This window comes from Salvelinus namaycush, chromosome 12 (genome assembly GCF_016432855.1).
Source record: "Salvelinus namaycush isolate Seneca chromosome 12, SaNama_1.0, whole genome shotgun sequence".
Classification (NCBI taxonomy): Eukaryota; Metazoa; Chordata; class Actinopteri; order Salmoniformes; family Salmonidae; genus Salvelinus; species Salvelinus namaycush.
The window spans coordinates 31790901-31804415 of NC_052318.1; the positions used below are offsets into that span (position 1 = coordinate 31790901).

Here is a 13515-nt window from a genome sequence, read left to right on the forward strand (position 1 = left end):
ATTCGGACCCTTTGCAATGAGACTCGAAATTGAGCTCAAGTGCATCCTGTTTCCATTGATCATCCTTGATTGGAGTCCACCTGTGGTAAATTCAATTGATTTGACATGATTTGGAAAGGCACACACCTGTCTATATAAAGTCCCACAGTTGACAGTGCAAGTCAGAGCAAAAGCCAAGCCATGAGGTCGAAGGAATTGTACGTAGAGCTCAGAGACAGGATTGTGTTGAGGCACAGATCTGGGGAAGGGTACCAAAAATGTTCTGCAGCATTGAATGTCCCCAAGAACACAGTGGCCTCCATCATTCTTAAATGTATGAAGTTTGGAAGCAGTTCCTAGAGCTGGCTGTCCGGCCAAACTGAGCAATCAGGGGAGAAGGGCCCTGACAGCGCTCCAGACTTCCTCTGTGGAGATGGGAGAACCTTCCAGAAGGACAACCTCTCTGCAGCACTACACCAATTAGACCTATATGGTAGAGTGGCCAGACGGAAGCCACTCCTCAGTAAAAGGCACATGACAGCCCGCTTGGAGTTTGCCAAAAGTCACCTAAAGGACTCTCAGAACATGAGAAACAAGATTCTTTGGTCAGATGAAACCAAGATTGAACTCTTTGGCCTGAATGCCAAGTGTCAGTTCTGGCGGCAACATGGCACCATCCCTACGGTGAAGCATGGTGGTGGCAGCCTCATGCTGTGAGGATGTATTTCAGTGGCAGGGACTGGGAGACTAGTCAGGTTTGAGGCAAAGATGAACAGAGCAAAGTACAGAGAGATCCTTGATGAACACCTGCTCCAGAGTGCTCAGGATCTCAGACTGGGGTGAAGGTTCACCTTCCAACAGGAGAGCGACACTAAGCAGACAGCCAAGACAATGCAGGAGTGGCTTCGGGACAAGTCTCTGAATGTCATTGAGTGGCCCAGCCAGAGCCCGGACTTGAACTCGATCGAACATCTCTGGAAAGACCTGAAAATAACTGTGCAGCAATTCTCCCCATCCAACCTGACAGAGCTTGAGAGGATCTGCAGAGAAGAATGGGAGAAACTCCCCAAATACAGGTGTGCCAAGCTTGTAGCATCATACCCAGGAAGATTTGAGGTTGTATTCGCTGCCAAAGATGTTACAACAAAGTACTGAGTAAAGGGTCTGAATACTTATGTAAATGTGATATTTCAGTATTTTAGATTTTTATAAATTAGTAACCTTTCTAAAAAACAGTTTTTGCTTTGTCATTATGTGGTATTGTGTTAATATTGATGCAGGGGGGGGAAATATTTAATCAATTTTAGAATAAGGCTGTAACGTAACAAAATGTGGGAAAAAATCGAAGGATCTGAATACTTTCCGAATGCACTGTATATAAAATTGGAAATTTTGACTGTAAAATGTTGTTGACCTCTAAAACATCATTTTGGAATGATGAAATTATTCAAATGTTGTTTTATCATTTTAGGAACTCTAGAAAAATGTTGTCTACCAGGTGGTTGAGATGCCCATTAAATGAATGTTATTTGGACAATGGAGAAATATTGTTATGGAATTTTTTGGTCTGTGTAAATAGAATAATATTTTCATATTCATTTCAGTATTTACTGTTTGCCTGTTATCTTCAATATTATTCAGTACATTTAATTTTACAGGTATTATGGGCACCATTATTAACAGTTAATGCATTCATTTACATACATACCAGTCAAAAGTTTGGACAAAAGTTTGGCCTGATTCACGCAGTCTCCTCTGAACAGTTAATGTTGAGATGTGTCTGTTACTGGGACTGCAATCTGAAGTGCAGTTAATTGCAGATTTCTGAGGCTGGTAACTCTAATGAACTTATCCTCTGCAGCAGAGGTAACTCTGGTTCTTCCTTTCCTGTGGTGGTCCTCATGAGAGCCAATTTCATCATAGCGCTTGATGGTTTTTGCGACTGCACTAGAAGAAACTTTCAGAGTTCTTGACTGACCTTCATGTCTTAAAGTAATGATGGACTGTCATTTCTCTTTGCTTATTCTTGCCATAATATGAACTTGGTCTTTCACCAAATAGAGCTATCTCTGTATACCACCCCTAACTTGTCACAACACAACTGATTGGATCAAATGCATTAGGAAAGGAAAGAAATTCCACAATTAACTTTTACCAAGGCACACCTGTTAATTGAAATGCATTCCAGGTGACTACCTCATGATGCTGGTTGAGAGAATGCCAAGAGTGTGCAAAGCTGTCATCAAGGCAAAGGCTGGCTACTTTGAAGAATCTAAAATCTGAAATATATTTTGATTTCTTTAACACTTTTTTTGGTTGCTACATGATACCATATGTGTTATTTCATAGTTTTGATGTCTTCACTATTATTCTACAATGTAGAAAATAGTAAAAATAAAGAAAAACCCTTGAATGAATAGGTGTGTCCAAACTTTTGACTGGTACTGTATATTTTAATTTTCATGTTTTGGCACACAAATGTATCTTCCATTATGAGTAACTGAAGCAGACATAATGTTAAGTCAATTTTTGATGATTTTAAAAGTCTATGCAAATTCTAATACTAATTCCTAATTGGGCAACTCAACCGTCTGGTTGAGATGTTTGCAATGCTTTATATATCACGTTTTAAGTAGGCATTTAAGTCTAAAAACATCATTTTTATATTTGTTTCTTGGTGAGCCAGTTAAAGCGCAAATCCTGAGACATTCTTAAAACCAATTTTTTAGGGAGTTGCAAATTGAACCTTGTAGTTCTGTAATGTCAATCTGGGTTTAGTAAAAAGGTTCTATCTGGTACAGAATGTTACAATTATTTCAATAGAAAGTTAGACATTTAATGACTATTAAAAGAAAATACCCTTCATTCTTTCTAATCATATCATCAAATATATTCATTCATGTTCATCACATATTTTTGAAGCAATAGATCACTAAAATGACAAGTACACTATATCCTTTTCTTCCCTGTATGGGACCTCCTATGTGGATTTTTTTTAATGAGCTGAATAGTAAAGACAGAATTTAACTGTAACCAGGAATTTTTGTTTTCATATGATTGTTAAACAAATCACTTCAAAAAGTAGGCTACCTGTGCACATTTGTTCAATCTAAAATAATTCAAATCATGGCACCTGCCATTTGATGAACGGAAAGAGACGTCAATTAAAACACCAACATTTTTTATGACATTTGCTGACTGGCATTAGGCACACTTTTAGCCTGAATTGTTTGATGCGTGTCCAATGCTGTCCGCACGCGTCTCAACCCCAGCCAGTCATCTTTGCATTGGCAAGAATGTTGTGTTCATGTAGAACCACACCGCTTATACCACCTGTTTTTAAGTGCATTTGCTAATGTTTCATGCGTCTGTCAGGCGTAAATGATAAATGATGGTGTAATAGCCTACAGTTTTCTATTCATCTTTGTTTTAATTATTGTGATAAGCTGACGTTTTACAGGTACCAGCACTATTTATTTGGCTTGTACTGTCACATCTGCTCCCGCTCTTCCCTCCCCTGGCGCCCTCTGCCCTGCATCACGCACTCCTGCCATCAATTACGCACACCTCGTCACGCGCTTCAGCGATATTTCTACTCACCTGGACTCACTTATCATCTGTTTATTACCTCACCTATATTTGTCAGTTTCCCTGCTCTGTTCCCTGCTGATGCATTGTTTTGTGTCTTTCTTTTCTTGTATGCTGACGCTGTTCCTGTCTCGTTCCATGTCCGTTCTTTATTAAATGTTTGACTCCCCGTACCTGCTTCGTCTCTCCAGCTTCATTCCATGTGACATGTACTCCATACGAGAAAGTACTGCCTTACTTTCACCCCTGATCCTCTGGATGAGTAAACTGATATATTTTTCTGGTCTCTGATACCTAAAGTCAGTAAACTACTTCCTAGTTATGAATAACATAAAATAAAATGTTATTTGTCACATGCACGGATTACAACAGGTGTAGACCTTACAGTGAAATACTTACTTACAAGCCCTTAACCAACAATGCATTTTTAAGAAAAACTGTTAACTGTTAAGAAAGTATTTACTAAATAAAATTAAGTAAACAATAAATACAAATTAAAAGAGAAGAAAATATAAAAATAATTAATAATTAAAGAGCAACAATAAAATAACAGTAATGAGGCTATATACAGGGGGTATCAGTACAGTGTCAGTGTGCGGGTGCACAGGTTAGTAGAGGTAATTAAAGTAATATGTACATGTAGGTTGAGGTAAAGTGACTGTGCATAGATAATAAACAGACAGTAGCAGCAGCGTAAAAATGGGGAGGAGGGGTCAATGCAAATAGTCCGGGTAGCCATTTGGTTAGCTGTTCCGGAGTCTTATGGCTTGGGGGTTGAAGCTGTTAAGAAGCCTTATGGACCTAGACTTGGCGGTCCGGTACCGCTTGCCGTACAGTAGCAGAGAGAACAGTCTATGACTAGGGTGGCTGGAGTCTTTGGCGATTTTTAGGGCTTTCCTCTGACACCGCCTGTTATAGAGGTCTTGGATGGCAGGAAGCTTGGCCCCTGTGATGTACTGGGCCGTACGCACTACCCTCTGTAGTGCCTTGCAGTTGGTGGCTGAGCAGTTGCCATACCAGGCAGTGATGCAACCAGTCAGGATGCTCTCGATGGTGCAGCTGTAGAACGTTTTGAGGATCTGAGGACCCATGCCAAATCTTTTCAGTCTCCTGAAGGGGAATAGGTTTTGTTGTGCCCTCTTTACGACTGTCTTGGTGTATTTGGACCATGACAGTTCGTTGGTGATGTGGACACCAAGGAACTTGAAGCTCTCAACCTGCTCCACTACGGCCCCGTCGATGAGAATGGGGGCGTGCTCGGCCCTCCTTTTCCTGTAGTCCACGATCATCTCCTTTTGTCTTGATCAAATCAAATCAAATGTATTTATATATCTCTTCTCATATCAGCTGATATCTCAAAGTGCTGTACAGAAACCCAGCCTAAAACTCCAAACAGCAAGCAATGCAGGTGTAGAAGCACAGTGGCTAGGAAGCACGGTGGCTTGATCACGTTGAGGGAGAGGTTGTTATCCTGGCACCACACGGCCAGGTCTCTGACCTCCTCCCTATAGGCTGTCTCATCATTGTCGGTGCTCAGGCCTACAACTGTCTTGACGTCGGTAAAGTTAACGATGGTGTTGGAGTCGTGCTTGGCCATGCAGTCATGAGTGAACAGGACGTACAGGAGGGGACTGAGCATGCACCCCTGAGGGGCCTCCGTGTTGAGGATCAACGTGGCAGATGTGTTGTTACCTACCCTTACCACCTGGGGGCGGCCCATCAGGAAGTCCAGGATTCAGTTGCAGAGAGAGGTGTTCAGTCCCAGGGTCCTTAGCTTAGTGATGAGCTTGGAGGGCACTATGGTGTTGAACGCTGACCTGTAATCAATGAATAGCATTCTCACATAGGTGTTCATTTTGTCCAGGTGGGAAAAGGCAGTGTGGAGTGCAATAGAGATGACATAATCTGTGGATCTGTTGGGGCTGTATGCAAATTGGAGTTGGTCTAGGGTTTCTAGGATAATGGTGTTGATGTATGCCATGACCAGCCTTTCAAAGCACTTCATGACTACAGACGTTAGTGCTACGGGTCGGTAGTCATTTAGGCAGGTTACCTTGGTGTTCTTGGGTCTGCTTGGAACATGTTGGTATTACAGACTCGGTCAGGGACAGGTTGAAAATGTCAGTGAAGACACTTGCCAGTTGGTCGGCGCATGCTCGGAGTACACGTCCTGGTAATCTGTCTGGCCCTGCGCCTTGTGAATGTTGACCTGTTTAAAAACTCACATCGGCTACGGAGAGCATGATCACACAGTCGTCCGGAACAGCTGGTGCTCTCATGCATGCTTCAGTGTTGCTTACCTTGAAGCGCGCAGAGAAGTAATTTAGTTTGTTTGGTAGGCTCATGTCACCGGGCAGCTCACAGCTGTGCTTCCTTTTGTAGTCCATAATAGTTTGCAAGCCCTGCAATATCCGACGAGCGTTGGAACCGGTATAGTAGGATTCAATCTTAGTCCTGTATTGACGCTTTGCCTGTTTGATGGTTTGTCGGAGGGCATAGCGGGATTTCTTATAAGCGTCCGGGTTAGAGTCCTGCTCCTTGAAAGTGGCAGCTCTACACTTTAGCTTAGTGTGGAAGTTGCCTCTATTCCATGGCTTCTGGTTTGGGTATGTACGTGCGGTCACTGTGGAGACGACGTCATCGATGCACTTATTGATGAAGCCAGTGACTGTACTCCTCAATGCCATCGGAAGAATCCCGGAACATATTCCAGTCTGTGCTAGCAAAAGAGTCCTGTAGCTTAGCATTTGCGTCATCTGACCACTTCCTTATTGAGTGATTCACTGGTACAATTTCTTGTTTGCTTATGGCCTTATACAGCTAGTTGTGTGCGGTCTTAGTGCCAGCATCGGTTTGTGGTAGTAAATAGACAGCTATGAAAAATATAGATGAAATCTCTCTTGGTAGATTAAAAAAATATATATTTCACCTTTATTTAACCAGGTAGGCAAGTTGAGAACAAGTTCACATTTACAGTTGCAACCTGGCCAAGATAAAGCAAAGCAGTTCAACACATACAACAACACAGAGTTACACATGGAGTAAAACAAACATACAGTCAATAATACAGTAGAAAAATAAGTCTATATACAATGTGAGCAAATGAGGTGAGATAAGCGAGGTAAAAGGCAAAAAAAAGGCCATGGTGGCGAAGTAAATACAATATAGCAAGTAAAACACTGGAATGGTAGTGTCACGCCCTGACCTGAGATATCTCTGTTTTCTTTCATTTTTGGTTAGGTCAGGGTGTGACTAGGGTGGGTACGTTAGTTTTTGTATTGTTTAGGTTTTTTTGTATGTCTAGGGTTTTTGTAGGTCTAGGGGATTTGTATGTCTATGGTGGCCTGATATGGTTCCCTTGCAGTGGAAGAATGTGCAAAGTAGAGATAGAAATAATGGGGTGCAAAGGAGCAAAATAAATAAATACAGTAGGGGTTAGAGGTAGTTGTTTGGGCTAAATTATAGATGGGCTATGTACAGGTGCAGTAATCTGTGAGCTGCTCGATAGTGTAGATAGTGTGGTCTACAGCTTATCATGAGATACTCTACCTCAGGTGAGCAAAACCTTGAGTCTTCATTAATGTTAGATTTCGTGCACAGTTATTAACAAATAGACACAGACCGCCACCCATTGTCTTACCGGAGGCAGCTGTTCTATCTTGTCGATGTACGGAAAACCCAGCCAGCTGTATGTTATCCATGTCGTTGTTCAGCTACGACTTGGTGAAACATAAGATATTACACTTTTTAATGTCCCATTGGTACGATAGTCTTGATCGGAGCTCAGCCAGTTTATTATCCAATGATTGCACGTTGGCTAATAGGATTGATGGTAGAGGCGGGTTACCCACTCGCCGTTGGATTCTTACATGGCACCCCGACCTACGACCCCTATATCTCTGTCTCTTCTTCATGCGAATGGCGGGGATTTGGGCCTTGTCCGGTGTCTGAAGTAAATCCTTTGCGCCCGACTCGTTAAAGAAAAAATCTTTGTCCTGTACGAGGTGAGTAATAGCTGTTCTGATATCCAGAAGCTCTTTTCGGGTCATAAGAGACGGTGGCAGAAACATTATGTACAAAATAAGCTACAAATAATGCAAAAAAACTCCCACAATAGCACAATTTGTTATAAGCCCGTAAAACAACAACCACCTCCTCCAGCGCCATTATAGGATGTTATAGGATGTAACATGTTGTAAGTTTGTAATTTTAGGAAAATACCCCTTCCATGGAGGTTTTCATATTGATATAAAAAAAATAGCAATGCCTCTCCAATGGGCCTTTCATTTAATATGTTCTAAGACACCTGTATTTATTTGTTTTTACCAGAAAAAGCTTAAGTTATGGCCATTCTTATGAAAAAGTGGTGGAAAAAATTGGAGCAATTGCAAATGAGGACCAGAACCAATGCTATGAATAATCAAGGACTTGGGACTATAAGGTTCTATCTGGAAAATGTATAGTTTTGAGATATTTAGTACTTTTCAAGTCCCAGATCTCTGAACTATTTTGTGATGTCTTCCTCTTTCATGACTCAATAAGTACATCACCTTATATTATAGTATTAGAACCTTATAGAAGCAAGTTCAAAGATGTTTGCGCAGATGGAAAAAAAAATCTGACATACAGTATCTCACATGTGAAGGACCACCTAAAGAGCAATTCTACGTGAATAGAATTTTTGACCAAAATGCCAGATAGAACCTTATAGTCCCAAGGTCTCAATATTATAGATTCTGCCTATTATTTACTTCTACCATCTACCAAATCAAAAGTGGTAATTTCAGATGATGTAGATTCAGTTATAAATTCAATAATATTTCATAAACCTCATGGCGCGAGGCAGGACTGACCACTGTCCACTCGTGTTTTCTGGATTCAGTTGGGTCAAATACTTTCTCAATATTTTCATTTACAGCGTGGCACTAGGAAGGGCTGACCACTGTCCACTCCTCTCTTCAGCATAATCGTCGAGCCACTTGCCATAGCTTTACACAATGATCATGTGTGTGATGTGTCAACATTCATCAATTAGCCAGCTAGCTATCCCATGCAAGATTTGGTCCTGAAATTACTATCGATGTGGCTTTCACATGTACACCCATATTTGACATGTGTTTATTTGAAAAGATTAGATGATGGGGTACTAAATGATTCACAGAATACCCCTGAATACTTTTGCGTTGTTCAATAGTCAACAGCAGAGGGCAACTCAACCTAAATAGTGACAATGCTGGGATAGAATAAATAACTCATTCAGATTTTGGAAAGACCCTTTATTTTAATATAAAAATATAAATGATATGCTATAATTCATATATTACATTCAATTATTGCTATACTGACATCGATTATACATACACTGTATATATATTTATATATAGATGTGGGGTTGAGGATAGGGAGATTAGGAGAGGATAGATACTTTGTTGTGGACAATTAAAAAGTGCTGCTGCTTCTACATAGAATACATAATCATACTACATAGAATACATCATCATACACCCCCCTCCCCACCCACACAAAAAAATGTTATGCCATGGAAAGGTTGTCACTTGTTGGCAGTTCTACATTATTAAAGCCTGCTAGCCAGATATATGTCATGCCTATGAGCTTCCCTGCTGTCTAGGTCAGTCTCAGGATTTGGGCTTTGAGCTGCACTTTCAGGATGCCAAACCAAGTAAAAATGCTGTAGCGTAGGATCGACTCCAATGGTTGTTCTATAGAAGAGAAGCATTATGTTCTCGTTTACTCCATAGACCCTGAGTCGATACAGGAAGTACAGGCGCTGTTGGATGCGTGAGCACATGTTCTCCACATGGTGCACCAACACAGCATGCTGTCAATGTGAAACCCAGGATACCTGTATGAGCTCACCTACTTGGTGTCAAGGACGCAAAGGGAACAGTTCCTCCTATTCACCCTTAGCCTCAGTAAACCACACTGGTGCTTGACTACCACCAAGGTCGAGGATTGAGGATGAAAATGACAAATTATGAGTAATAATGTAAATGTTTCTCTCCTCTTGGCATATGATTTAATTTATACATACAGTACATATATACAAATACGTATGTTTGTATGTATGTGAACAATATAATGTGTTAAACTCATGGAGAAACTTTCTTGCAATGGGAGATATTTACAACTAGTTTGTGAATGTCTTTGGACTGCAGCCCATAGATAATGGGGTTCAGTGCAGGAGGAACCACATAAAACATAATTGATGCAAGTTTCCTGTGGTCTGACCACTGTGGGTACCGATGAAGAAAGACAATGATGAAACCTGTCATCAGCATAATGAGGTATACAGCCAGGTGTGTGAAACAGGTGTGTAGAGCTTTGCTGTTCAGTGACTTGCTCTTACTCCTCACACACACCATGGTGATTCTAATGTATGTCAGAGCCACACTCCCCATGGAGGTGATGAAGAAGATAGTGGTGAAAAATAGTCCATAAATGTTGTTTATAAGCACACTCTCACAGGAGAGCTTGAATAATGAAGCATGTTCACACCAAAGGTTGATGATTTCCGTCCTGCAGCGTGACAAGCGAAGGGTGAGGTCCAGGAGGACAGCCACAAAGACAAGGGACACCACCCAGGCAAACACACACAGCTTAACCAGCATTTTGTTGTTCATGATGGTGGCGTATCGCAGAGGATTACAGATGGCCACATACCTGTCAAAAGCCATGATCATCAGTATCGTATGAAAGTTTGAACCAAACCAGTGACCCAAGAATGCTTGGGTGAAACACTCATTGTAGGTAATATATCTGTCTGATCTAGGTGTTAAAATGTCGAACAGCACTCGAGGTATGATGGTTGTGATACTGAGAGCATCGTTGAAAGACATGTTGCAAAGGAGGATGTACATGGGCTGGTGCAGGCTCCTCTCCATGCAGATGAGCACTGTGAGGCCGATGTTGGCCAACATTGTGAAGATGTAGATGATAAGGAGGAGGATGAAGGCAGGGTAGGTGGACTGATAAATGACTTTAACCCCCTCTAGCTTGAGAAGGTCCATGCTGAATGTGTGGTTCTCCATCTGTGGGGCGGAGAGCCGAGACTGAAATACCAACTGAAATGTGCTCCGTTACACTATGGTTTCACCTCAATGATTCCGTCCATGCATACCTTCACTGAAACAGTTGGGGTTTTGTGCTTGTTTCTGAAGTAATGCTAATTGGACCTGCAATTCTTTTGCTGATTCCAAGTCCTTCTCAATTGGAGCAGGAACAGTAGTGAACAGTAGCAATATTTAGCGTGTATTCCAGGCTATGGAGAGCCTAGAGAAAATACGACAATATGAATCCGTCAACCACACAGTCAACAACACACCAGATACAGCACCAATAAATCAAATATCCTTATTTGATCATACTGTAATACTATTTTAACATCTCTTACCATTGACAAAGAAAGAGACAGTTGGACTGTCTGTGTGTCCTGTTCACCCGGTCTGACACACAACCCCACAACTGAGGCCAGTCAAATAACATCACCACCTTTTATTAGGTTAGGTGTTGAATCTCTAACATTGGGGCACATCCTGTGCACTCTGTGAGGCAAACCGTTTCCAAGCAACAAGCTCTCAGTTTGTCTCATCTCTCAGGTACTGTAACTCATCTGTTGTCTGTTTACGGTACCTCCCATTACAGTCAGTCCAATGTGGGTTTTATGGTGTTGACTGAATCTATAACCAACAGAAAAGCTATGACATTATTAAGGGCAGGTTGAAAGACAATCAATGTGTTGTTATCTTGCTAAGAAAAGGCGGGTCAAGGATGAAGCTATTGTAATGTATGGGAGGTGGTACCATACTTAACAATTTATGCACACTTGACTGTAAGTCGCTTTGGATAAAAGTTTTATAAGTAACAAAAAAGAGAACGAGAAAGGGAGAAAGAAACAGCTTGCCATGAGTACAGCAATCAGAGAGAAAGAGACACATTAGAATATATGGTTTTCTCTTTGCTTTTGAGGTCATTTTATCTCCTTCTCCAACACTAACAGAGACTGACCAGCTCGCCTCAGAGACTTTTATCGATCTTCTTCTCCCATAAACTCGGGCAGAAATGTTTAGTGAATATTGAATGGGTCTTGCTCAGCACAATGTCCTCATACAGCCTCTCTCTGCTGCTCCATTTAACTGCCTGGAATCGTAGAGATGTGATACACAGCAGGGAGACCTTTATGAATACTGAATAAGCATATTTTCTATGTACATTCACTATATTATTCCATATTTTATTGTGATAGTATTGGGATGAGCAAAAAGCACTTATTACATTTGAATCAACTTTGAAATGCATGCAGAGTTAAACAAGAGTGTAGGCATTTTTGCAGTTGTATTTCAATACAGGAATGATTTGAGTTGTAGCATTTGTGTGTGCTTGGCTTAGAGAGCTGCTGTACTAAATTGTGTTGGTGTATGTAGGATAATGTTGATGTAATGGTACAGAGGCCAGGCAAGTCGATATTGGCTGTCCAGTTAATTTAATGTGCTGCAATCACAGCTTGATAACCTATACCCTGCCTTCTCTCTCTGGAGAAATTATGCGTGTCTGTCTATTTAACAGTCTAGAATCCTGCAAGGCAGTGATGTTATGTTAGCCAATGTACACCATTACATTGAATGATTATGTTTGAATGTTGAGTTGTTATACATGGAATAGACTGTATTGCGGATCACTATTTCTCCACAGGGAAGTACTACATTGCTACCATGACGATGATCACCGCATCGACCGCCCTGACTATCTTCATCATGAATATCCATCACTGTGGTCCGGAGGCGCGTCCTGTCCCTGAGTGGGCCCGCCGCTTCATCCTGCACTACCTGGCACGGATCTGCTTCGTCTTCGAGGTGGGAGAGAACTGCTTCACTGGCACCCCCAAGAAACAGGCCCCGCCTGAGCCCCCACCCGACCACAATAGCAACCCCCAAACTAGAGGTACTAACTGGGATGTGAACGGGCAGGCCTGGGGAGGCATGGAAGAGAGGGGTGAAGAGGAAGTGGGATGGGTGGGCGTAAAGACACCGGAAGAGAAAGAGGAGGGGAATAGACTGGATGTGAAAAAAGGGTCATACCAAATGTTTGAGCCCAGTAGGTGGAAAGACGACCTGTTTGTAAGTATAGATGCAGAAGAGGAGGAGGAGGGAGCAGCAGGAGGAGAGGCAGAAAGAGAGAAACGTTTCAGAGGGAAAATTGGGTGCATGGGAGGGGCAGAGGAAAAAAGAGGCAAAGGTGGAGGAGGAGAGAGAGGAGGTGCAAGAGGAGGAGGAGAGAGAGGCTGTGTGGAAGGAGGAGGAGAAGGAAGGAAAGGATCATTAGGAGGCGCAGAGGCTAGGGGTAGGAGGGAGGTGATGGTGAGCGTCCAGTGTGTGTGTCAGCACCAGGCGCTCCGCAGGAACATCGAGTACATCGCCAGCTGCTATCATGACCAGCGTTCCACTCAGAGACGTACGGGTGAGTGGAGGAAGGTGGCCAAGGTCATGGACCGACTCTTCATGTGGCTCTTCTTTATCATGGTCTTCCTCATGAGCCTCCTCATTATGGGCAAGGCCGTCTGAGCACGTGCAGAGAGAAGAGGGAGAAGTCTCCAGGTACAAGTGACCCTCAGGCACAGATCTAAGATCAGATCCTACCCTTCCCAAATGCTGACTTTAACCATTAAGGGGGATCCCAAACTGACCTTAGATCAGTGTCTAATGGTAACTTTATCCTACCCCAACTAAACCATTCAGAGTTTACCACAGGAGATACTGTGTGTGGGTTTTTGTACGTATACTAGCTGTTTATATTCAGCACTGTAAGGTAGACTTAATTGATCTCATTTCATACAGAAGTCGTTTTCTGTGAGTCTAAAGTGTTTGTAGGGGAGACAGGAACAAACTTAATCTGTGAAATGGAGCCAAGCAATTCTTCTGCCACCTGGCGACT

At 42.1% G+C, this 13515-nt stretch overlaps 1 protein-coding gene across 1 annotated transcript; it reads right to left on the reverse strand.

Annotated features, from left to right (window-relative positions):
* Positions 1–9677: 9677 nt before the first annotated feature.
* Positions 9678–10616, reverse strand: LOC120057471 (olfactory receptor 5AC2-like). Its single transcript, XM_039006080.1, has one exon. The coding sequence runs from the start codon at positions 10614–10616 to the stop codon at positions 9678–9680; it is 939 nt and encodes a 312-aa protein (XP_038862008.1).
* Between the last annotated feature and the right edge of the window lie 2899 nt (positions 10617–13515).